The sequence below is a fragment of the Aulonocara sp. 'chitande type north' Nkhata Bay genome, linkage group LG3, assembly GCF_057382095.1.
Source record: "Aulonocara sp. 'chitande type north' Nkhata Bay isolate Kocher_YH1m ecotype deep benthic linkage group LG3, A_spYH_male_GT1.1, whole genome shotgun sequence".
NCBI lineage: Eukaryota > Metazoa > Chordata > Actinopteri > Cichliformes > Cichlidae > Aulonocara > Aulonocara sp. 'chitande type north' Nkhata Bay.
The window spans coordinates 65608614-65635774 of NC_141346.1; the positions used below are offsets into that span (position 1 = coordinate 65608614).

The 27161-nt window shown below is 52.4% G+C and overlaps 1 protein-coding gene across 1 annotated transcript; it reads left to right on the top strand.

The window, feature by feature from the left end:
- The first annotated feature begins 11302 nt into the window (after positions 1–11302).
- On the top strand, positions 11303–12217 carry LOC147336620 (cyclin-dependent kinase 3-like). The gene has a single exon (XM_086286212.1). It carries the CDS (start codon positions 11303–11305, stop codon positions 12215–12217), a length of 915 nt encoding a protein of 304 aa, XP_086142338.1.
- The last annotated feature ends 14944 nt before the right edge of the window (positions 12218–27161 follow it).

Here is a 27161-nt window from a genome sequence, read left to right on the forward strand (position 1 = left end):
ATGTCACAGGAGACCCCTCAATTGGACACTGTAACTCGACGTACGCATCGCGCTGCACAGTCACTTTCCTAGTTACGTCTGCTGACTTCAGAGGTCTTGGAGGCGCAGGGACAGGAATGGGTCCTGGAGTTGCAGGGGTTTCAGGTTTCTGAGCAGGCGCAGGGACAGGAATGGGTCCTGGAGTCGCAGGGGTTTCAGGTTTCTGAGCATTCAGGACTTTTTGAGGATTCAGGGCTACGGCTTGCCTCGCTGCCCAGAGTCCCAGTCGCACAACATAGTCCTTGTTAATTCCTCCCTCTAAAGGTGGTGGGTCCTCTAGAGCAGCTGATCCCGCTATAGCAGCTCCCTCTATAGCTGAGGTGCACAACAGGGCAGTTGCGATCCTGAGAACCCACATGAGGCCAGGCATCATGTCGAATGGGTCTCAAGCACTAAGACTTTGTGAAAGTCAACCAGTTAACAACACTGCTATTTATGCATATGCACACGAGTTGAGTTCGAGGTCAGCGAGTCCCGACCTACAGGTCGGCGGCTCCCGACCCGCGGGTCGGCAGGGTAATGTAGCCAGGTCAGCGGCTCCCGACCCGCGGGTCGGCCGGGTAATGTAGTCAGGTCGGCTGTGTTTTATGCGCATTCTGCGACCGTGCGCTGGGTCGGTGAGTGTTCCAGGTCGGGGAGATTTTGTGCTCTCAGTCTGTAAGGGTTCCCAGTCGGGGAGCTTTTTGCGCTGGGTTGGCAAGGTTTTCCCACAACGCCACGGCTGACAAAATGCTCTGAGTCGGCCGACAAAATGTTCTGAGTCTGTCTGTTTGTTTTTCCAGAGCATCCACAGTCCCAGAACAAGCCGGATCGACCGTAACCAACCAACCTACGCACACAAACACTACCATTGAAGATTGTGTGTTTTTTTTTTATGTGAGGAGAATTGTGATTATTGGAAATGCGCACACTAAACGTGGTGCACAATGTGCTATACTGTGGTGTGTCTTTGTATGATGTGAAAGAGGAGAGAAAGCAGACTCAATAAAAAGAAAGATCCCAAATCGCTCTGTCAACTGCATTTATTTTAATTAAGGCTCATTTGAGGTCTTAGGATGAGAACATACACACAACATAGGGGCACAACTTGAGATATACTGTAGGTAAAAAACGATACACACACGAGTATTACGTGGCCGTGGGTAACATATACAACAAAGCAATAAACAATCCTGGGTTGTTGTTGGTGGTGGTGGTGGTGGTGGTGGCGGAGACCGACGTTAGTCTTCAAACACAACACCGGTCGCTTTTCCAAACGACATCCAAGGCCCAGGGTCGTACCAAAAGCCGGTGCCGTCACCCTGGTCCTCGAAGGCCATGCCTCTGTTCCGGTAGTACGAGACCTCGTCCTCGGAGTGGTACATCAGAGCCGGATCGCAGCAGAACGGGTCGTTACACTGGCCTTCGTCGTGACTGTCGGCATCGGTCTCACTCGCGTCGTCGCTCTCACACGCGTCGTCGGAGTCACTGGTGTCGTCGCCACAAGAACAACCCTCTTCGTGCACATAATTTTCATCTGTGTCAGACTCGCACAAAGACCCGGAGTTCGATCGAAGCGATGTGGCTTCGGGGGCGCGCTCGTCTATTTGCGCAGAAGGCGAACCTCCACCGTGGCCTACTTGACACCACGTGACTTGCGGCTCACCGCTTAGACTCGTCGAGACGTACGTCTTGGTGTCGGTCGTCAGGGTTGATGTGGAAAGCGACATATTCGGATGGCCGTAGTGAGACATTCTATTCGTGTCAGACGCATATGCTGTGTGGAGCGTTGGTGGTATGCACGAAGCCAGGCGGTCTCATTTATACACACATGCCCACCAGAACTCCGCCTTGTGTTTTTAGGAGTGTTCGAACGAAGCGCCCTCTGTGTGTGTGTGTGTGTGTGTGTGTGTGTGTGTGTAAGATTCCGAGCGATGTCATCCCAGGACCTCGTAGACCAAATTATTGCCACGCAAGCCTGTGGCGTTCGTTAAAACAGCTGCGGTTTGGTGCGGTAGTGGTCGGGACTAGCTCGGCGAACCGTGGCACGTTCGCCTGACTCCGGGTCGACAGCCTTCTGGTACGTTGCGCGCTGGCCGCAGCACCGATCCCCCATTGTTTGTGCTCGACTTCTCATCACGGGTTCCTCGGTCGTCATGGCCCTTAAGACTTTAGGCGCGCCCCGGTCGTTTGTTCGGCCGCGGCCCCGGGAAAAGTCCTTGTGCGTCGCCTCTGGCGTTGTCCCGGGCGGCACCTCGCGCAGGCCCTTAATGCAGGTGCGAGCGCGGTAGGTGTCGTACACCAACTTTGTGTGATCGAAAATGCAATCCCAAGATGCGCCCCACTGCGACAATGTCCAAGCTGATGTCTGAAGAAAGGCATTGTATGACATGCCCTGCAAGTGTTCGGCCAGAGCGTAGCACTTGTGTTTGTCTAGGAAGGTTCGGATGAAGTGTGACATTGACTCGGTCGCCATTTCGACGCGCCTGGTATGAAAAGGTGTAAAGCGTATTTTTATAGCTTGGGGTGGATGGTTAGTATGTGAGTGGACACCATCCACTAATACCCTACATGCGTTTTTTTAATGTAGTAGCAGCTGACTCTCGTCCAGTAACGCGTGACACCTAGTATCGTGTCGTCTTCATCGTCCTACTGTCCCATCCACATGCCTTCTTCCCCTGACGCCTGAGATGTAGCGTAATCGACGTGGTTGTGCGGTGGGTTCGTCTGACTCCTTCCGATTAAAGCGTCACAAGTGTCAGAGTTGAAGTACATTTCACTAGCTTCGGGTGGGTTCGTCGGACTCCTTCCGATTAAAGCGTCACAAGTGTCTGAGTTGAAGTACATCATTTCACTAGCTTCGCCGAACGCGTGAAATGTAGTCTCATCGCCGGAGCCGAAGTACAACGCGTGAAATGTAGTCTCATCGCCGGAGCTGAACACGTTGTTAGTGTTGCGTAACACGTAGGGTATAGTGTCATCGTCTTCATAGAGCCGGTCCTCCGCACTCCCTTGCCTTAACTCGTGTGGCGTGATGCTGTTAGCCCCCTCGTCCTCGTTGCCATCATCATCATCATCATCATCACCATCACCAACGACACCGTCGTCGTCGTCCTCGCCCTTGTCAATTAAGTCCCGTGAGTCCGCATAGTGGTCCAGAATGTAGTTGACGAGGAGCCGATGGCGTCTGGCGAACACATTTCCGTATCTGTTTGCTTCACTTTGACTCATCTTGAGAAGTTCACGTAGTCTCACGTTCAAACTTTCCGGAACATCACCCAACCAACCACTGACCAACTTGTAAACTGTCTGATCAACCACCGGGCGCCCTGTGCGGGCGTTAACCCGCGACATTCTAGCACAGTCCTCGGTTGCCGTAGTGTACTACTTCAACCTTTAATAGTTTGCCTCGCCTCATGCGAAAGCTATCGCGCTAGACCCATTTTGTGTTGTCTTCTGTATACCTTAAGTAAGTGTTACAACACTGCGCCCGGTCGGTGGGTCGGTCGGAGAAAGACCCGACCGACCCACCGACCGGACCCTGCGAAGGGCAGTACAAAAGCAGCGGCGGTGGAGCGCCAATGCTACACACTGTCACCATGGCACCTCGGAGGCGTGGGAGCGAAACTCGTCTGCAGATCCACGTTACCAAAATGCTGACGATAATGCGCCACACTGAACCGGAACATGTTCAAGGCGCCTTGAAGGGGTTGCGGGCTCAACATGAAACTCAGACCTCGGTGCGCAGATTCTACGACGCGCTGCACGTCCTGCAGGCCCTCAAAGTCGTGCCTGTGATGGAGATATGTAACCGACACAAGAAAAACCGAGATTGTCGTCTGCTGCACTACACCGAGGTGGTGTATCGGCACGTGCACAGTAATCCCGGACCCTATGTCCCTAGGAGTCTCTCCGTGACACTGAACGTCAAAGAAAGAAGGGTGTACGATATTTTAAATGTGTTACACGCAATCGGTCTGGTGTACCATGACATAAGACGCTACGTTCTGACACCCTGGCTCGACGAAAGCGCAGCTTATTGGTGGGGCCGCCTGTGTGAGTACTGGGGAGAGGTGGATCGCACGATGTTAATTCATCGTCAAGTGATTATTGCAGCCGCAAACGCCGGGGTGAGAAGGAACGCTACGCCCAAGAAGCGCACGAGCTCCGGTGGTGCGCTTCACGTCACGTCAGCTGTACCAGAGGATGTATTACTGGACTCAGACCCTATGTTGTTGGACAGTGTAAATGTGCACACGGGTCACGAGTGTGTCTACGACGAATGGGGTGTGTTGACAAGTTGGCTTTCGTCTAACCTAGAAGAACCCTATTCCGGAGACCAAACGTCGACTTTCGACCTCACACTGGAACTGGAACCGTTCGAAGTCACGGGGTTTGGGGCTGAGATGTGATATGTTTGTAGGTTGTGATGGTGATGGTGCATGTTCCCCATGTACATTGCGCAGTGTAAGCATGGAAAGAAGACATGTACCAAGTGTGTGTGTGTGTGTGTGTAAGTATTTATTATCTTGTATCACAGTAAAACTGACAATAAACCGAATCCCACACCAAGCAAAAGCAGCTTTCCTTCCGTTGACAGCCACGGCTGTTGGTGTACTCGGTCGAAGGTGTCCACGAATCCGTCCTGAAAAGAGCAACACGTGACAACAGAGTTGTTGTGTCCATCATTGTAAATGCTTAAAAGTGTCTACTAGGCAAAAGTGACTAAAAAAAAAACAGTAAAGAAAGAACATACCCAACCATCGGTGCCAGCGAGCCAATCCATGTGATTGTCTGTAATGTAAGCCGCTATCGACACGCCGATCGCGTAAGCGCACTCGGGTCCCAAGGTTGACTTCGACGCTTGCAGTAACACTGTGCCGTAAGCCACAAGGCTTACTATGCGTCCCCAGTTTATAATGCCGTCTGAAAACAAGGTGCGTGCCACACGTGTGACCATTGGCACTTCGGCGGCGGTGGTCTGCAGTGAGAGCATGCCTGTGTGGACGTGCGTGTGGTTATTACAATTGCAAGTTTTTCAAAGTACACTACGTTGCTGTCCGCCAACGACACTATTGCAGATAGTCGTCGTGGAGAAACACCCAACACTTACCGCAGTATTCCGTTCTTTGCGTCCACAACACATCACGGACTGCACGTTTCAACACCCTAAATGCTCGCCCTTTATTAGCGACACACTGCTGGGTACGGTGTGTTATCGTTCCATCTATTACGGTCAAGAGCAGCGTGTCTACGCTATCTTGATAAGCAACCGAGGGGTTGTGTTCTGTCATGGCGTCTGCAACCCTGCGCTACAGTAGTGTGAGTGGTGGTGGAAAAAGAAGAGGCAGAAGAAACAAAAACAATACTAGGTTTTCCACAGAAAGATTGTTTATTGTGAACACGGTCCCTTAGTACAACAATCCGCTACACTCTATCGAGAGCTAAACGAGAGCACATGAAAACATAGGGAGGGGGGGGGTGATATCAACTTGTGTAACATATGAGGTGCGAAGCGCACAGACATATATCAAATTGTAGAGGAAGAAAATGAACCGTGTTGTCTTTAGGATTTACACGAGTCGCAGATTTTCCAGTTTATTCTCCAAGGCCTTTTTCATATCACAGCACCAGGCATCATGACCAAGCGAAGGCAGATACTTTTCCTGTAAAGTGGTAACTCCACACACTAGGCATCGTTCCAGATCGGCCACGGAGCTGTAGCCCTGCTCGGCTGTGAGTACGCGACTCGGGAAGGCGAGTAGTCCTCTCCGGGAACGTTGCCGTCCGAGTTCGTAGAGTATCTCGTCTCTGCTGTATCTCGCGTCGATATACGGACAACGCTTACCTTCGTTGTATATGTAATAGATGTGCTCGCCCACAAAGGTGTCTCCTACCACAAAGCTGTGGAGAAACAAATCACAAGCAGCGCATTGGTGTTTGTCCCGAGTCCATGGCAGATGTTCCATGTTCGCCTTATCGCCTAACTCCGAGAAATCGCGAACGGTGCGAATGGCGGATGCGTCGGATTCCCATATATCGCCCAGTGCATAATAGTCTACGGTCCCAGGAACCGCCGCTTTGGTGAACAACGGCGCTCCCGCGGGCCTTGTCGCCAGAGTTGTCTTGATGAGAAACTGTTTCAACTCCGACGCCATGTCGGCACATGCTGGATGGTGAACGTCTCCCCTTTTCTGCGAGCACAGCACGCAATACCAGCACCCCGCCAGTATCATGTACTGCTCTTTTGCGAGCAGCAGGTGCAACGGGAAAGCAACTCGACCTTCCTGGAAGCGTAGCAGGCCTTCCAACAGCCGCAGTTCGTTCTCGCGTCGTTTGAACTTAGCCTTTAGGTAACGGCATCGGTGCCCTGTGGCAGCGTTACGAAGGACGTGCTCGTTTAGGCTTCTGTCGGCCTTTTTGTATCCCGACAAGACTATGTTGCAGTCTACGCATTTGTACGTGTCGTACGACCCTGCGATGTGAATCATGCCCGTGGCGTCTGCCATCCAACCGGATCCGAAGGTGGGGGGGTCGTTGAGATGCCGGACACTTTGGCTCAACCCGTCAGAGACGATAACACGTGGACCCGATGCGTCTATGTTCAGCCAGCACGGTCTCACCACGCGCTCTGAGGTCCGCGGTTGTGGCATCTCATCAAGGTCTCTTGAGTTACTGGCCATGGTGTTCTAGCGGTTGTAAGCGATGAATTCCTGGGTGTTAATCAGTGTCTTTGGTTGTCATCGCCGACCGTTTGTGTTCAGCTGAGAGTGCACTCCACAGAGTTTATAATAAACCGGTATCTGGCATTTCACAGTTTGTTGCCATTCACAGTGATGCACAATGCCATTCACAGTGATGCGCAATGCCATTCACCGCGATGTCCATTCACAGCGACTCAGGGCATTCGTCCGCCGGCTCAGAGCATTCGTCCGCCGACCCGGAGAATTCGTCCGCCGACTCAGAGCGTTCGTGCGCCGACTCAGCGCATTCGTCCGCCGACCCAGAGCAATCGTCCGCCTACTCAGCTCATTCGTCCGCCGACCCAGAGCATTAGTCTGCCGACCCACAGGATTCGTCCGCCGACCCAGAGGATTCGTCCGCCGACCAAGAGGATTCATCCACCGACTCGAAGCATTCGTCCGCCTTCCCAGAGCATAAGTCCGCCCGCCGACTCAGAGCGTTCATTCGCCGAGGTTCACACAAAGCCGGTAACAACGCTTTGCAGCACAACCACATGACACTTGTTGTCGATCGCTGGGAGTGGACAAGGAGCAAACCTGTGGTCTTTCATCTACTCTGTGTAAATTACACAACAACAACAACAACAAAAAACCCCAAATATGAATACTGCCGTGGAACTACGAGCGAACAATGGTGAAACCGAGCTGGTGGTCACACAGACGATCGTCAAAACCCGTGTGTACACGCGGGACCGCCGTAGGCGCCCCGATCAAAACCCGTTGGGCAGGTGCTTGTGCCCCAAACGTTTCTTCGACTTAAAAGGGGCTATTTTCGAAACAAATATCTCGACCGGCCTAGATGCGCTGATTAAAGCGGGGATCCTAGCTCGACCTCTTCGCGTGTATTGCATTGGAGAACACATCGAGGTGACATATACTACGAACTCAGGATCGGTCTCGAGGGTATGGCTGTGCACAAACGAGACCCCCGCGGTGATACTAGCGTGGGCCTCACCGACTGAAGCCTGGTGTTGTGACAGCAGAATCAAAGAAGCCGTCCGGGATCGTAGCGGCACCGGGCAAATACGGGACGTGGAACCTACAAGAGACGGGCGAGGCAACGAAGTCGGCACGATTCCTCTTGTGTTACACGCCAACGATTATGGATGTAGTTAGTGATGAACGTGCCATTCGAACGATCTTTTTTTTTTTTGCTTGTTCATCCATGTGCATAATGTGTGAATGTAACAAGGAAAAATGTGTTTATGTTCCAACCACAAATAAAGAAAACATACAGTCTGATATATCAAATGCGTTTGTTTATTTGTTTTCACAATGTGTATACATGACACAAACGCTTTGTACAGCAATGTCATCCGACCAGTTCTTTACAACCGCAGCAGGATGAAGCCGACAATGTTCGCAATGCTCTCTCTGCACAAGTGGTCGTCACAAATGGACCGGTGCACACCACGCAGTCCTCCGGCGCCAGTAGACTAGCCATGTCATTTAGCTCTTGTTCACTCACGCCCTGACAGTTCATGTCCAGAAGCAGATCTATCACAGTCAGCCGTAATGTTTTTGCGTTGACGGGTGCAATGTCTAACGTCTTGGTCATGGCCATTAGGCAACACGCTGCCATGCAGCGGACAGGCTTATATTTAAGCAGTTCTACGGTCAGGGCTCGTCGTGCGTACAATTTCATGGCTAAAGACCGTATACGCGGCTCCGTTGCGAATGCATCTCGATTCGCCGTCTCACCCACATGCTCTAGGAGCATGTACTTGCAAAGCACGCTGATCGCAGTCTCTGTGTGCGTGGGGAATAGGCTGCCTTTTAGTGTCACTGTTATCTCTTGCAGTTTTCGCCGTACACCGTCCACTGTAGTACATTGCTCGTCGTCCTCGTCACAGTTGGGGTCCGCGGTAACCGCTTTCACAGGCCAGCGATACGCGAGACACACATGCTGCAACCCCACGGTCCTGAAAACGCAGTGCATGTGACACGAAAGCATCAAGCATGCCGCACGTGTAGATCTAATCTCGCGCAACAGGTCCTGGAGCTCGATGCCGTTTTGCAGTGACGTTACCACATGTCTGTCCAACAGATCGAGTGTGGCCGAAACCACCGTGTGCACATCCGCGGATGTGCAGAGTGGTACGATGTATGCAAACCACGACACCGCGGCCAGTCTGTAATTGTTGTACCTCTCCAGGTTTATGCCATGCAGGCCTTGGGCGTGCACCAAAGCCGCTGGTGCGTGGACACGGTGTAGACGAACTTGGCTCACGGCGGCCTTCTTCACATCCTCCATGGTCATCGACTGTAAGCCGAATTCCATGTCTGGCGTGGGAATGACAAGTTGGTCGTCGGTGTTCGCCGCACAGTCGGCCTTGTTCAGATCCTCCTTAGTCATCGACTGTAAGCCTAATTCCATGTCTGGCGTGGGAATGACAAGTTGGTCGTCGGTGTTCGCCGCACAGTCGGAGTTGCCACGAAGAACACATGTGTCAGCTGGTTGATTTACAGGGGCGCAAGAACCTAGTTTCCTCTTTCTGGACAACAGTCCCACAACCCGCTCTGGGGGCCCTTTGTTGCGATCCATTGTAACAAAAAGTAACAGCATAGGTCAATAGAAAGCTCACAACATGCACCACATCAATGTGCTCAACCTCAACTCAATACAAAACGGTCGCTGTAGGTCGGGAGAGTTGGAACTGCAGGTCGGGGGCTTTGGAACTGCAGGTCGGGGGCTTTGGAACTGCAGGTCGGGAGCTTTGGAACTGCAGGTCGGGGGGGCTTTGGAACTGCAGGTCGGGGGGCTTTGGAACTGCAGGTCGGGAGCTTTGGAACTGCAGGTCGGGGGCTTTGGAACTGCAGGTCGGGGGCTTTGGAACTGCAGCATGTACGTGGACGTAGAGTGGCGGAACGACGAAAACGCTCTATCTTTTCAGAGAGATTCGAAGGTGTTTCAGGAACAAGAGCTGTCAACTAAAGGTTCCTGCCTCGTACGAAGATGGAACCGTGACCGCGAGAGCTAGATGGACACCCGGGATCCCAATGGCAGTTCAGAAATACTGGAGCGACTGGAGTGACACTATCACCTGGTCTCTAGGCTGAAGGTGGCGATGGTTGTCTTTTATTTGAATAATGTAATCAAAAAATTGTGTACATATGAATAACAATAAAGTCTTCAATGTCACAATGAACCCAATGTCATTTGTATTTCTTTTGTCATATCAGGGTTTCGGTTATTGTTACATTACACACAGACGCAATAAAAAGGCAGTACACAGCCAATAAGTGTCCAGCAGGCAAGCCGGCGGGCATTATATATCGTCGACCTGTGGGGACGGCGGGCAGTAACGTGCTGTGCTGTGTTGCCTTGTGTTTGTTGATCATACATAGGGACGGCATGAGGGTTACATTACCCTACAAACGATGAGATACTACCTAAACCGCTTTAGATTCACTACACCTATATACTCAGAGAGCTTCACAAAGGACTTATTGGAACGACTCAGGGACAAGGCGTTGGTTTCGTATTCCACGGTGATCAGATCTACGGGCGACCAGACGCTTAGTGGTTTTGTTTATTTAAGAACGCAAGGTACTATCAACAGTGTGGACACGTACTTAAATAGCATAGCATCAAACTGCCGAGTAGAAGTAACACCAATTCCTCAGCGTGAGTCCGCCAACACCTTGATCCGGGAGTACTCCGCGCTTGTGCAGCACGGCGGCGGTGTGCTCGAACAGCAACACGGAGAGGAATTCGATATCAGAGCGGTGACAAGGTATACGTTTGCCGCAACAGGCTACACTTCCACGGATCTATCGTGTCTGGTGGCCGACCTGGAGACATCCAACTACGTGTCGTGCATAGTATTATTGCAGGAAGATAGTACCGTGTGTGGGTTCATACATGCGAAAGATGCCAAGTGCTCGCGGCTCATTAGGAAATCATTAAGCGGCAACCTGATTATCGACCCAGTCGACGCGGGCACAACTGACGGGGACGCCATTGACTTCTACAAGTCTATAAACGGAAACGCTGCCGTTCTATGTGCGAAAGACCAAAGAACGGACGACGTGAACAACGTAATCGCTCCGACACACAGCTCCACTTCGACGGGGGAGTCTAAGTTGCTGGTTCGAAGATATCAGGTGGAAAACAAACCCGGGTGTTCTGATGTCATTGTTATACGCGATCCGCCAGCAGGCACACCGATACTCGAGCAACCAGAGTCGCAGTTGCTCGCTGTGATTTCCGAGACTCAGAAAGCCGAACCTGTATCGGCGAGCACTCTAGCTCGCCGCGCAACGGCTACAAGAAGAGCTAAACGATCAGCGGTCCGCCGCAGTTCCAATTCCAACAGTCGTCGATGGAACAGTGTGTTTTGCAGAGAAATTAAGTGGTTGGCACGCCGTAAGCGTGCCACCGAATTACAGCCCATTACCTCGGCCGACATCGACACGTGCGAAACCACCAAGGCTCTGTTAAACATCAACACCTGCGAAGTGCTTCTGCGGTTGTACCACCGCCATCGCTCTTTTGTCACTGTAGCGGATTAACATTACATGCGTCTCGCGTGACCGCCATGGACAAGTACGAGATTGTTGCACAGGTAGGCGAAGGGGCATATGGTGTTGTGTACCACGTTAAGTGTCGCGTTACCGATCAACGCTATGCGTTGAAGTGCCACCGCAATTACGAAAACGGCACTATGACGGACTCCACCGTCCGGGAACTGTCTTGTCTATCGGCTTTGAGAGGCCATCCTAATATAGTGGAGACGCTGGACTGTTTTCTTCACGATGGCGAGATAGCAACGCTCATGCCCTACCTCCCTTTAACGCTGTTTGAGGTGATCTACCAGGGTCGCTATCACTCGGGCCTGTTGCCGATTACGTTTATCGGCCGTTTCTCTCTGGAGATCGCCGACGCTCTGGCTTACATGCACGGGCTTAACATGATACACAGAGATCTGACACCCGCTAATGTGTTGCTCACAGCGGACACGCTAACCGTGAAGGTGGCAGATATGGGCCTTTCTAGGTATGCTGCGAAGTCCATGAGTTCTGGGTTGGTAACGGAGTCCTACAGAGCCCCGGAATTATTTGACACAAAGAAGGAGGGTATCGCGCAGTACACCTGCGCTATCGACATGTGGAGCCTGGGCGTGCTGATAGTAGATGCCATGGAGGCGACGATGACCTTTCACAGTAAAAACTTTCCAACGTATAAAATCATCAATGAAACTCTCGGTCGCGACGACCACGACGACGAAAGCATCTGGAATCCCATGTGTGTAATGCCCACCCTGATGCGGTGTACAGAGGTGAAGAGAATCGCATTGGCATTGCTTCAGTACGACCCGAAGCGCAGACTCACTGCGCGGACGTTACTGGATGACAGTAGATGGAAACGGATCGCCGCCGCGATCACCGATGTTGATATTGACCGTGTGAAACGTTACGCTGGCATTCAGCGCACAGCCTGTAAATCACACTAGTGTGCATTTATGTTGCGATGTGAGGACGCTCATATGTATGTGTATGTGTATGTTTGTGCATTCATACAATAAAGCATCTCACTCCCTTTGTCATTGTGCTGTCATGTTTGTTTTATTTGCGTGGAAGACAAGATTGTTATGCATACAACCAGAGTCCATATAATACCACATGTTGACACTGAGCAGACCCCAACAGCGTCGTTGTTCATATGTAGAGACGCGCAAACAGTGGCAGGAGCAACACTTTTGCGTCGAGTCCTCCGTTGCGGCTGGCGTCGGAACGGCAAACGTTGACTTTGTTGATCGTGGCTTCTATGTGCTTACTACGTACAGCGAGTGGTAGTCTGCGGTGTCATGTGCTTGGGTTCCTCTGCCGTGCTCCCAGTGGCAGGATCATCGATTGGATCAGCGTCGAGAGACCGACTGACTTGTGAACAGGACTGATCCGCTTCAGCACTTTGCCGTGTGTAAATGAAATACTTGTAGTTTACATTGCCGCGCCCCACAAACGTCGTACCGTTTGGGGTTATAAAACAGCCACCGGTCAGCCTTTGTGTTGGGCTCATAGTGTGGTTCCATATCTCTATTACACGCCAGATGTCGGGAGTCTCAACGTGAAACTTGTAAATTGCGCCGACTCCATCTAGCGGAGCGATAACTGCTGTGCTGTCTGTTACGCTACACGGCGTCCTTCCCGTTCCACAGCGCGCCTTTGACGTGTAATAATATATACCTCGATCGATTGGGTTTGCGATGACAGTGAATCTCGCCCCGCCTAACACATATTGCCCTTCGTCATTGCAAGTAAGAAATCGAATGGTGACCTGGTACCCCAATCTAGTGTGTGTCACTTCATACAGATGGTGGCTAGCTGGCCTGACGACCTGACCGTTTTTTCGAAAGACAGAAGTAGGACTTTCCAAATAGCCAGGTAATGAGAGCGAATAAGACAGTTTCCCAAATACAGCTACTTGTTCTTGGCCAGCGTAGCCAATCGCACTTTGGTTGCAACACTCCAGCCAAAGTGCTAGCAGGCTGACTAGCACTCGAACGCAAGCTTTTGACTGCCACATGTTTTCCAGCAAACCCACTTGCAATCGACGAACACACCGGTAGTCTTGGGGCTTTATACTCTTGTGAAAGGGTTCGGTGAGTGTGAGTCGGACCGACTGAGAACGAGCAACCGCCGACCTAGAATGCTGACAGAGACAGAGTTTTTGTTCGGTACACACCGTTCTGTTTTTTTTTCCCCACTGAACATGGTGTATAGTATATGCATTTTGTGTATGCTGCGTACTTTATACATCAAGTGGTACATATGTTGGTCGGTACACTGATGCTTGTGTGTGTTTTTGTGTACCATGTTTTTACAGACGGCCGTAAGACTGGCCGACCTAGACGTCGGGGGCGACCGACCTAGACGTCGGGAGCGACCGACCTAGACGTCGGGAGCGACCGACCTAGACGTAGGGGGCGGCCGACCTACACGTCGGGAGCGGCCGACCTAGACGTCGGGAGCGGCCGACCTAGACGTCGGGAGCGACCGACCTAGACGTAGGGGGCGGCCGACCTAGACGTCGGGAGCGGCCGACCTAGACGTCGGGAGCGGCCGACCTACACGTCGGGAGCGGCCGACCTACACGTCGGGAGCGGCCGACCTAGACGCCGGAAGACTGGCCGACCTAGGAATATGCTGGCTGCACGTATGGAACACGAGGACGACTTACGGTGCACTTGCTCCGAGACCCAGCTCGCAACTATGGAGAAGAATGACACCCGGTCGGTTTGGGTTTCACCTACACAATGTGCTCACGGTGACCATGTGTCGCTTTGCGACGGCATTGCGATCAGCCGCAAATACCCCGATGAGAAGCATCCTTCTAATCGGTGGAAGAGAATATGCGGTAGCGTAGCAGCTTTGCTGAGAACCACCCCGGTGCGTTTCGAACACGGAGCCGGCTGCCTGTCTAGCTTGATCACCGAGGCCAAGGGGATCAGATTCCCCACCATACCTGAGATACTGTCGGTGGAAAGCCGTTCCGGCGTAACGGATTACTACATAGCACACAAGCTATTTGCCGCAAAGGTGGTGCATCTCACAGATGCGAAACCTTCCAACGATTTGGTCGAAGCACTGTCTTGTCGCGATGCGGTTCTTCGCTACAAGGGTGCATCGGGTCTCATGTTCACGTACCCTAGCATCATGTCGGATGAGTACGAAGGTCTGATCGCCAGGTTTCGCGGAGACTATATAATTTACACGGGCGACTTGCATTTCACCGGACACGCGACTCCAACTGAGCTGCTGAAACAAATCACCTGGTGTTTCACCGAGCTCATACGTGTCAGCTTCGCAGGCTGGCGTGGGACATCGCACCCAGGGCATCTGGTGCTTTACACGAGAAGGAAACTACACTAAGTCCCTCCGTTAAGAGTTGTGTGCCTCTGTTGCTGGCGGAACGCAGAATGTCACATGTTTCTCTGTGCTATAATACGTTGTTACGTGTAACCTCTCGAATAAAGCCGTTGAGATGTGTGTACAATGTGGACCGTGTCATTGTTTCAGGCCTTATTTCATTTTGACTTTGATACATTGAGTCGTGATGATATGGTTATACTTTTGCAGGTGGACAAATGTAGACAAGCACCCAAGTACTCGTGCTTAACCTAACATCTAGCTGTCACATAATGTACGAGTCACACGTCAGTTACCAGACGCGTGTGGTTTGAACAGCACACGAATAAATAAAGATGGGACATTCCACACGTTGTTCCACGGTGGTCGTTTATTATCAAATGTGATACAAAAACACAAAGCATGCAAATTTCATCGTTCGCAGGTCAGTGTCAGCACAGAATCATCGACACACATAATCACTTGCGAGACACACTAGACGGGTTCCATTTGGCATTTATTTGGAGGACAGTTTGCGGTCTTCTTCGGAATGGCTTTCGTGTCTCCCCAACTTGGGGAGCCCTGCGGTGTGATCTCACCGCGGCACTTTTTCCTCAGTCGCGATACGCCGCCAACCACTCGTACTCGTCGCTGCCAGTCCACTCGGCCCTTGATACCCCACGTTCTCCGGCAGACCGTCTCGGTGGCGGATAAGGATAGCCTTCCTCTAGTTCACGAGTACCTGTCGGGGGCTTTAACTCTCTGCGAACAACGGGACAATCCCCGTGCGTCTCGCGCGCGACCCGGTTCACGCCGGGTTTAGTGTTCCTGTTGACAGGAGGCGGTGGCGGCAACACCAAAGGTCGTCCGCCGTCGTAGGAAGCAGCCTCGCGGTCTGACGTTACTCGTAAGTCTCCCATCATATCGCAGATTCCTTGAGGATACGAGGCCTCTCGGTCGGCCGTTTCCAAGCCTCTGATCATGTCGTAGTGATCTTTATCTACCGCGCGCTCGGTCGCCTGCTTTCTGCAATACAGCGTGAGCGACTCCATGTTCGGAAACACAAAGCGATCGGGGGGTTCGATGCCAGAAGACAAGACATACTCCACGCATTTTCCGTCTGGATCTCGAAACACAATCCGAGCGGTGGACCCACTGCCAGAAGACAAGACGTACTCCGTGCACGTCTCGTCTGGGCCGACTGTGTATTTCCAGATGCACCCCTTGCCTTTAGTGAACAACTCGAACGTGGCTAGGTCGCCGTCGGGGCCGTGCGTCAGGGCAACATACCCCGGTCCCGGCTTAGACATCGCAGAAAAGCATTGGGTTCTGCTTGGGAAGTAGGGAGTCGCACCGGCAACGACGGCACTTCGCCAAGTGGCAAAGACGCACCTGTCACGTTCTCGCATCTCAATCCTCAAGGCTCCTTTTCGGTTAAGCTGCTCCGCCATGGTGTGAAGCTAGAGATATATATATATATATATATGTCCACCGTGGATACACTGAGTTTGTAGGATGTGCACGACTAGTTGTCCGATGAGTGTTAGTACTGTTTCATCGGTACGTGCGGTCTAGCCTACATGGCGGACATTAACATCGTGACTCTGATGCACATTCTTGTGAACCAGTTGTGTTTTACACGCAAGGTGAACAGCGTTTCGTTGCGATCGTGTTCCACCAACCATCGAGCCCCAAGCGACTCCACTCGATCCCGTAGGTCAACGGCGTTGTTCTGGTCCGTTATAAAGTCAAAGTATTTCTCATAGATCGGACTGAGGTACACCAACAGCTGATCCCCGTCGCGAATCTCAATGCCGCACACGTCCCTTTCCTCACACACGTGTAGCTCGCAGCCAGCGAGTTCGTCCGGTTCACCCTGCACGGGCAGCGGGTAGTTGGCATACAGATTATAGAACCTCCCGTTGCTAGACACGCTAGCGCGTTCGCATATGCGGATGAGGTTAGAATAGGCCGACGCGGACTCCCTCATCGTTTGACCACACAGCTCCGGATTGCTGGTCCACAGCGATAGTGCCACGCTGCGGTTTCTAGCTCTGATCGACCGGAATTTCATGTCCTCCGAACTACTTGTCACGTACACCAAATTGCCTTCGCTGGTTAACCAAAAGGCCCTGAGCGCCTCGTGTCGCCGATCGCACCGGCGTTCGAGATCCACGTCGTTGGGCAGCTCGCTCGTCATCATAAGTCTGTTTCGTTAGACCAAATCTCTATCGGTTAATGCATCCCCTCCGTTGGTGAAAATGTAGCCGTTGTCGGTAGGTGTACCCGAAAACAACCAGCAGTATCTGAAGTATATTTTATTCGGAAGGACAAACTGCATCAGAGAGGCCTTGGTGGGACACCTCAGTTCTTTTTCCGTGTGACACAACGCAGGACTATTTGCGAGAAGTCGAGCGGGACAGAGTTCCGCGCCGTCGCCGTGGACGAAATAATTGTCGCTTCCGTCCGCTCGACACTCTCCGGCTGTGGCGATGTTGCACCGCGGTGCGCTGTCCCCGTGCGCGGAGGATACCCAGTGGCTGTTGACAGAGTTCACCAGGGATCCCATCGTTACATCTCAAGTGGCTCCGATCGGGGTGTCGGTGGACTGTATCCGAATCAGACTGTCCAAGATGACGAGAGACAGCGAGAAGGACAGGGAACACACCGAAACGATGGCCGAGTACACGCAGTTGCTCACGAACCGCACAGCGCAAGCCCTTTTGATACAGCGGCTCGGCTTAGAAGGAGCTCGGGCGAGGATGCGGACTTTGCAAACGACCGACGCCCTTAGTAAGCAGGACTCGCATTCTGTCATGTGCAGATTCGGCCGCATGATCGACCGGGTGTTTGAATATTTCCGAGTCAAAGACATGAGATTGGAACCCTTTCAAATTGAACTCCTGCGAGGTGTGGTGTTAGGTGTTACGCTCACCCAACTGGGCGACAATCTCTACAAGTACAAACACGCATTACTGTCCAAACTCGGACTGGCTCCCCTGGGATCCGAGGCGTACGACCACGCGAAACCCACGCAAAGTCACTGGTATCACATAGAGAAGGACTTTCGGCGTTACGCAAATCCGTACACGCTTTGCCTAGCGCCGAGGCAGTGCGGCAAGAGTCTGATGATGAGACTGCTCCTAGCGTCTGTGTTGTTGCACTTGGACATCAACGTTATGGTCCAGGCTCAAAATAACCACATGTGCACTACGTTGAGATTGGGTGTAGAATCTGCCATGGAAGAACTGCAGAGGTTGCCGTCGTTCAAGGAGGAAGAGAAACCAGTCGGCGTGTACGGCAGTCCCGAGAATAGGATCTACCGATTTCGCGATGGATACAAGGGCTCGGCTTTTATCCACTTCCTCGCTTCTAGTAACGACGTACGTATCGCCGTGTTGGTTTCGACGTCTTGTCAACTTGACCTCGTTTTCTGTTTCTTAAAGCTTTTTTTCTTGTTCTTCTTCTTGTTCTTCTTCTTCTAATTCTTCTTCTTCACACACCCACACGTGCATATATGTATAAAAACCGGGTAAGTGGCGTACACACGGTAAGTGCTATATGTTGCTACAGTTTCTGCACAAACATAACCTTCCAGCGCACCGATGGACATGGACGCCGAGCCCGCTGTTGCGAACCAGACGACACCTAGTCTACAGGAACACTGCTTCTTGACAAGAGGAGCGGAGGCCGATGTGTGGCACCTGTGGAATTCGTCTCGTTCGGCCTTAGCCTTACGCAAAGACGACATCGCCCGCGTCCACGCGGTGAGGTCGGACATGGAACGTACCACGTTCTGTCAACTACGTATCGTGCGAGACGTGGCGGTGCCCGGGTTGAAGGATCGTCGGTGTGTGGCAGGCCATGACATAGAGCTCCAAGAACCTCTCGCCGATGTCTCGCTTGCTGCCGCTGACAGCGAACTGGTACGAATGTGTATGTCGAAGGGAATAAAATGTGCTGCGTTCCTGGAGCATTACGTTAAACGCGCTGACACCGAGGAACTTGACCTGGGCGAACGCATGCATTCGCTGTTTGTTTGCGCGACACGAGAAATGCTGACCAGGAAGTACGATATTATGCACCATTACCCACTTTTCAACCGGATGATGAGCATCTACTATGTGGAGAAGGACACCACAGCCCCCCCTTCGCTGCAAGATGTAATCGACCACGGAGGGCTGTTGGACAAGAGTGTTGGTGAACACGAGTCCTTACACGGACTTTCGGTCACGGGCCTGGACCACCTAGCCTTCAAACGTTGGAATTACCCTTATGTGAAGGACAACTCGCTAGACGTGACCTGTGGCGAAGACGAACCAGCTGAACCGGCTCAGGTTATTACACCGGAGCTAAAGTTCGAACTGCAGTCCGATCCCAAGTCCGAGTCGCTTACGTCCGACCGCACCTTTGTGAACAGAGATTCGGTGGCGGAACGGGAAGTCAAACCGACCGATGGGGTACACCAACGCCCCACAACCCCCGGTTCACCGTTTCTAACGACGCACGCGTCCTCTCACACCGCGCCTTCGCAGCAGCGGGTGGAACACGACGGCACGATACACTGGTTCAATAACCACCCGGGGACTTTGACGGACAGACCCGCGGCGTTCCCTTGCAGGTTCGCCGTGCACGTGGGACAAGGTGTCACGTTCAACGATCTGATCCAGTACTGCGTGACGCGAGAACCTCAGGCTCAGATTGGATCGCTGCCGTCGCGTAGAGAATGGGGCTCTGTGAACCCAGTGCTGCTTATGGAGGACAATGTCGATCCTGCTACCGGGAAGACTGCGCATTCTTACGTCGTAACATCCAGAGGACACCTCAGCGAGCTGACGACTCGGCCTTGTTACAATGAGGTCTTTCTGCCCGGAAGACCAGTGACTCGGTTGAATCTCGATGTGGACATGAAGTGCTGCGCGTCGTGTCACGCACGGTACACGGTGAAGGCCAACTGCGCGACGAGACGCAAGGTTAGCCGAGCGATGGCGAGTAGTTTGTTGTTGGTGGTAGCCGAGTCGTTACTGTCCATGGTGAACGCAACGCCAACGGCGCAAAGGGCCCAACGGCCCAATAGCCCCCCTGATGGCGTAAGCCTGAAGGAGCTCACGAGAGCAATCGGTAAAGTGGCCGTGTACATCAGATCGTCGTCCGTGCAATCTAAGTTGAGCCTTAGGATGCTGTGGTATCTGCCCGTGGAACTGTGCAGTGTCCGTGGCATAGAGGCGTACAGGCCGTTATTGCAAGAAATGGAGAAGGTTTCTCTGCGCTACCTGTTGCTTTCGTACCCAGAGGAGACACGGGCCTGCAGCCTGTGCGATCTGAGCAAGGCGATATCGCAGAGCGCCTCAAAGAACGACGTTCGCTGTTTGCGACTGAGCGCAGATGCGCCTCGCAAAACGACAAGGCGTTCGGCCATCGACAAGGCTCCGTATGCCTTCAGAAAATCAGTGCGATTGCCCAACTGTTACAAACAGGGCACCGGATTCGAATACGTAGAAACGTTCAACGATCAGATCAATCTCCCCGGGTCCGGGTTCGACCATCATCTTTCTCTTTCTGTGGGACTTTCCTCCAATCCCATCGCCGACGACGTCACGTTTCTGGGTGACCGATTCGCGGACTTACTGAAAGAACGCCAGGGGTTGCCTGCAATCCAATTCGACGCCGAAGAAGACAGCCCCGACGGCGAACGGGTGGAGAATGAGGCTAAACGACTTATGGATTTGTGGGGGGTGCCTGTGACTGTTAGGCAAACTGGAACGGGGTTGTTCTGCGTGCAAGCCACGGAGAAGTCGACGACGTACCCGTGCCCCAAACATAACAGAGTGCACTCTACCTCTAAACTCAGCGCTCTCGTGTTTGCTACACAAACCAAACACAAATGTTTTGTCACTTAACAGTAATAATGCGTTTAGTGTTTGTTATGTACAACAAATAAAGAATCCACTGTGGAAACACTCGTGTTTGCTGTTATTGAGTACGTGTCTGAAAGCAATAATAAGTAAGAGAGACACACCGTGATATTACTACAAAATATACAGTTTATTCAATTCAGGAAACACAACAAAGGTACACGCATACATTGATCACAAAGTACATCATTGACATTAGAAAATATGCTCTCAGCACAGATCATAAAACAAAATAAGTAACACGGTAAGTGACAGGGCCGATGCTATCGTCGTAACCGCATACTCAAGCAGTACGAGGAAGATGTGGCATTAAAGCCCTAATGCGTCTAACGTCGGTGTAACATGAGCAAATGGGACGATGACGATATACAACAAAGCCGACAACAGGCAGAAGTAGTAGGCCGACGACGACAGCTACGATCGCGTAGATCCTGGCTCCATCTGCTGATGTAGAAAAAGCAACAAGGTCACCGCAAACACATACACACACACACAAAGCGACCAACTGTGAATTGTACACCGAAAGGTCTGAGTGTTGTTCTTTTCTGAGTGTTCTCACCGTTTGTTGGAGTAGTGTCTCGATGATCTGCAGTTGTTAGAGTTTGCAGCGGTGCCTCTGTTGTCGAGTTTCTGACAAACGTCAGCGGTGCCTCTGTTGTCGAGTTTCTGACAAACGTCAAATCTAAACGACAAAAAAAAAACAAAGAGTCAACGCTCGTCATCACACTGTAGCCTGTGTGAGTGAGCTTGGCACCACACAACACCTTCTTCACCACCAACAACAACAACAAAAAAAAACATTTGCTCTCACCGACTACAAGTTCGACGATCGCAAATTTCACCCGACTCTGTAGCTTTGGTACAAAACAGCGGTATCTGCCTGCGTCTCCCTCGGACACATTCGTGATCTGGAGGGAAATGTTCCCGTGTTTCATGGCGTCCGCGAACAACTGCGTCCTCTTGAGGTACGACGCGATCTTCATGTCGGGAACCTCGTTCTTGTCTCTGTATAGGTGAACGTACCCCACTCGGCTGAGCCGGTCGGACGGGTCAGGTTTGAGGTCGAGTCTGGACCACTCCACCGTCAAACCCCGGACGTCGAACGTGGGATCCAGGTGACACGGCAGCACCACGGTGTCACCCGGAGCGGCTACGGTGGGAAGATTCGAACCAACCACCAGAATCTCACCTGGACAGAGACAGAAAAGCATACACCGTAAACTAACAGCTACACAGCTCCCCTGTGTTTAAGTCTTCGCAAGGTTACGTTTAGCGACAACATAACCGGGGTCCTGATATTATAACACACACTTTGTGTTGTCGTGAATGAATAAAAAATGCCGTTGATCAACCAGCATTCGCTTTTTGTCGCTGCTTCACAATAAAGAAGAAGACCACGCTCAATGAGTACAGGTTTCTTTTTTATTTGGTTCACATGTGGAAAACACAATATCAAGATGTACTACAGCATTCAGACGGAGTGCACAGAACACCGCGGACACACAACATTAGATCAGGCCCCTCACGATACACATAAACGACCATTACATGAACGAAACGGCCGTTAGAACTTGTGCATCTTGCCACGCCTGATGTTCTGTGGCGGTCCGGTGAATCGAGCCGGCGGCTGGGGCGTTTCACATTCAGTGAAATGGTAGACCCTCTCGGCACAACGCGCCAGAGGTCCGATGGGTAACTCCATCCACGCCGGATCGTCGGAGTTCAACATGGGACTTCTGTATTTTACGTCGATAAGCAGTCCCTTTGTCCCACGCACGTTGCCTGTGGTGCAAATGTACTTCTGTCCTTTACGCCCACATCTATTCAAATCACGGAGATAGAACGCAGTGAGATTGCCGCCGAGTTTCCGCAGCTGGGTTTCGTCTGTCACAATGACATTCATGATAGCGCAGGCACTTGTTAGGGTGATCACGGGACACAGTCTGGGTTCGTGCTCTGCAGACTTCAACAACGCAGCGTAATGTAACCTGTGTACCTCGCCAGCCACGGTAACGTCGGAAGACTCTATGTCGTTTCTACTGTAACTCACAATGGCGCGCGCCGTGTGTTTCACCGGGGCGTCGGGCGGCGGCGGTCTGTCGATTACATCGACGTGGGACACTGCGGCACTCTCTGTGTCGTCGCGGCTAGCGTTGTAGCGCGCGATGATATCGCGAAGGCCCTTGCTGACCTCTGCTGTGTCATTGGCAATTGCAACCAAGCTGTTTTCCGTTGCCGCGATGATGTCGCGAAGTTCCCTGCTGACTTCTGCTGTGTCATTGGCAATTGCAACCAAGCTGTTTTCCGTTGCCGCGATGATGTCGCGAAGTTCCCTGCTGACTTCTGCTGTGTCATTGGCAATTGCAACCAAGTTGGTCTTCGTTCGATTAATTTGCTCTTCCACTTTGGCAACTAGGGTTAAAGTGTGCAAATCTAGACCTAATGTGGATGTTATCGCAGCCAAGCCCGGGGAACGTTTCTTCCTATCCGTGCGTTTTGACGGCGCGTTGGCCTCGGCGATGTAGTCGTAGTCATCGGTCTCCGACGGGTGTTGTAGGCTTACGTTGTACCAGGACGCGTGCATGTCCACAATCAGTCTATTGCCCGCAGTCCAAGCGCACCAGGATACGTTGACGTCCCTGTACTTTTCCGCTTCTGAGACGTCTATCTTCAAATCCAACGAAAACATTACATCAGAATTTAGGGTAACGTACAACACGTCGTCGTACCAAGACGATGCAATCACGCCAGACCCGGAGTACTCCCCGGACATCTGTACGGCTTTCGCTAACCCTAAGCCCGCCAGGCTTAGTAGAGTTGGCTCTGCTGCGAAAGGTGTCGCCGTGACGTTTCTGCTGAACGGTGGGGGTTTCTGTGGAAGCACGGTGTTTTCGGGATCGACAATCGTGTAGCCTAAGAGCCACGTTCCGTTCTCCGCTCCTACGGGGAGAGGGCCTTTGCACGTGGTGGTTAAATCTCCTCTGTTGAATACGCAGGGAAATGTACCCGACCAATGCTGAGTGGTGTACTCCGAGCAGTTGTCCGATTTCATGGAGATCTGAGTCTCGTCCACGGCGTAATCACCTACGATATGGGCTGTCATCCTCCAGTCGCATCTCGGAGGACTAGGCCCCAAACGCCACCTAACGATCGACTTGTGTGGATCGTACACTGTCACCTGTCGCATGGTAGGGTGTGAGTTCAGACCTTCGAGCATGGCGGCGTGCAGGGATCCTCGGTCGACGATCCCGCCACATGCTCCGGCGATGGCAAGCGCAAGAAGCGCTACGGTAAAGTGTAAGCGTGCCATCTGTGTTCGAGTGGTCCTAATCAAAACCTTGTGCGCTTATCCCCTAGGTAGCCTGTGAATTGACCCTGAAGTGTTTTCGCCTCGGTTGGGAAGGGTTTATCTATACCGCAGCTGGGGGGGGGGGGGGGGGGGGGGAGATCTACAGCCTGTGGCGGCTAGGTTTGTGCTGTAGGTCGGCGGCTCCAAACCCGCAGGTCGGCGGATCCAAACCCGTAGGTCGGCGGCTCCAAACCCACAGGTCGGCGGCTCCAAACCCGTAGGTCGGCGGCTCCAAACCTGCGGGTTGGCCAACCTAACGATTACACAGAAGAGCTGTGTGTAGTGTTACAATAAATCTAATCGTGTGTAGTGTTACAATAAATCACGCTGTGTAATTGTGGTGTCTTTCAACAAATGAATAAAAATAAAGACAACTTTCACTTACAACTCACCGTGCCTCAAAGGTTCTTTATTTGTTTGTTTTTTTTGTTTTTTTTTACATGCACAATACACAGCTCAACATGAAATAAAAAAAAAGACAACGATACACAGACGTACGAGACAAAGGGTTGCATCTATTGCATCTATCGTCCATTCACAGTATCCCACTTTGGCTCCGCTTTCGCCTTGTGTACGCCGTCCCTAGTGCGTGAGGGCGAAGAGTCGACGTGTCGGAAAATAACCTCGACCAAATCCGCAGGATAAGCGTGGAGCTGATCGCGAGTATGGTACCGTTTTCCCGGTGCACCAGGCGACGCTTTAGTATGAGCCCTCGGGCCTCTCTGGGCCACTTCTACATGTCTTCCTCCCACCATGCTAGCACACCTCCCGTTGCACATCAAGCCCGCGAAGGGGTTGTTGGTCATCAGTCTCGTTCGCTTCCTGTACTTGGCCTTGTACTGACAATAATCAAGCCGCATCACATGTTTGTCTCCACGAGACACCTTCGCAACATTAGCTGTCAGCTTCCACTGACTGACTTTCCTGTTCTTGCGGAGCATTGCAGCGGTCACGCTCTTTGGGTGTTTGCCCACGTCATGGTACAGCCTGTGAGAGACCCATCGTTTCCACACCATGCTCGAGTCAGGGTTCTCCACAAAGTACTGTAGCGAGCGGTTTCTTTTGTGGAAATAGTCGATTATCTCCGTGGTTTTAGCCACCAGCGAATCGGCCAACGTCAGATTCCGCGGCGTCTTAGCCGTACTTCTGGCCATGCTGTATTGCTCGCACGGCGGACCTGCGAATATCACATCGGGAGGTGGTCCGGACCAGTCCTTGGACGGATCCCAGTCCAAGATATCCACAACGATGTCAGCGCCGTGTCGACCGTCGACGTCTAGCCTCCGCACCAGCCACCCGTTATCCACGAACGGTTTACATATACTACCAGTGCCATCGAACAGACTCAACAGTGTCCGACGAGGGGAAACGTTAGGCATTGTGGAGTAGACATTGTCTTTTTTACTAATCCGTTTACGTTAACCAAACGATTTGTCGTGGTGCGTGAGTGAAAGTGCACGGCGATGGCTCTGTTCTCGCTCGTGTTCGTCGTCCGCTTGACCATGTTGGCCGTACTGTCGACGGCCCACGAGAGAGCTGCGTATGTAGTACCCGCTGCGTCTAATTTGAGCACCTGTACGCATAACGCCGTCGGCTGTCCAAACCCGACGCATGTCATACTCCACTGCGACAACACCAGGAGGCCGATCTGCAGATATCGGTGTCCGCTGGGGCGACCTCTTCTGCTTGAGGGATGTGGGGACGCGTGCCCTAACGGTTATCACGTTAGGGCGGCCGACCGCCAAGATACCCTCATCCAAACATGCGCCCTGCACAAAACGTGTCCTTCGAACCAGCAAGTCATCCTTCCCGGTTCCCTCTGGCACGATACGATATGCGGCCAGCCGGACGATTACACACCTATGCGCACGTTAGTCGAACCCCCCGCGTCGACGGCATTAGTCGACACCTTGAACGAGCTGACTAAACTCTGGATGGCGGGTCTGACCGAGGAAGAGTTTATGAAACTATGCAAGTACTTTTCACCGTCTACGATATCCGACGAGTGCGGCAAGATCGTCGCGGACCGTTTGTTTGCCGATGGGTCGAGGGTCGCCGAACATCTGTACTATGCCCTAAACACATTGTCTTTGCTCGACGCGGCAGCTAGAATGCACAAAGACATATTGAAACCGTTTATGTCACCCGGACTGGATCCTACCAGTGTTGGAATTGAATTGACACACAAAGACCCTTTAACGGTAGACGTTTTCAGCGACACGCTAATCGTACAGGCCCGCACAACCATACCGCTGGGCGGTGAGCGCATTTTCAGACCCACGGACGTCAGGTGGTACAGAGTGCAACGTGTCTCGCCTATGCAAACGACATCCCCTCTATTGGTGTCCGCGACCGGCTCGACCGTAAACCGCGTGGATCGCAGATGTGATATCGCCAAGGGTGCCAAGTGGGATAAGGACTACGCACGGGGCTTCTTTGTCTACGTGTTTGACATTTCGTTGATCATCAAGCCTCCGTCTCTCCGTGTATTTAGACACGTGGAAGTGGATTTGGAGTACGACCGGGTTGGCCCTGACGGCAACGTTACAGAAAGTGTAATCACACGAGGAATACATCTGAAATATGTTTGGAAACACAAACGGCACGCCGATTGCCATTGCGCGAACACGGCGGACTACACGGACCGTGACGGGCCTTGTTCACCCAGCTGTGTGCCGTTCTCGCGCGTGATCTCAGGCCTGCCCGGCACCAACAACGATTGGAAGCTAGAGGTTTTTTACAATCATGCAGAATCTACGCTGGGACGGAGCAGAGTCGTACACGGATCCGTCAAACCAAACACCGAGATCTTCTGCGTCGTGACACCGGCGGTTTTTTCATCTTGGCAAGGACCGACCGCAGAAGCACCCTCCGCTCCCTTGGACTTGATGCGATGCGATGTCACGCTGCTAGAATTTAACATTCTCACAATCGGGGGGGACGCGACCGTGCTGCCCACGGACCAAGACAGCGTTGCGAGGGCATCTAAGTGCACCCGTGTACCGGTGAGGTCGCTCGAGGGGGCTCTGGCGAACGGCGAGCTGTGTGTTCCTAGCGCGGTTAAGCACGCTATTGCGATCATCGATCGCCAAAGGTGGAGGACTGAAATCGGAGTGAAACTCCGATTTCACAACGGCAGTAACGCTCTGACGACCCCAACCCAGGAAGAACTGTCCGGTGCGCTAGACTGGCTGGCGCTCTCGAGGAGCGACGTTCAGATTGTCGTGATCGACGCGAGCTTGGAGGAAGGCGCGCTTCTCGACTTGGATCTCGTCAGCACAACGT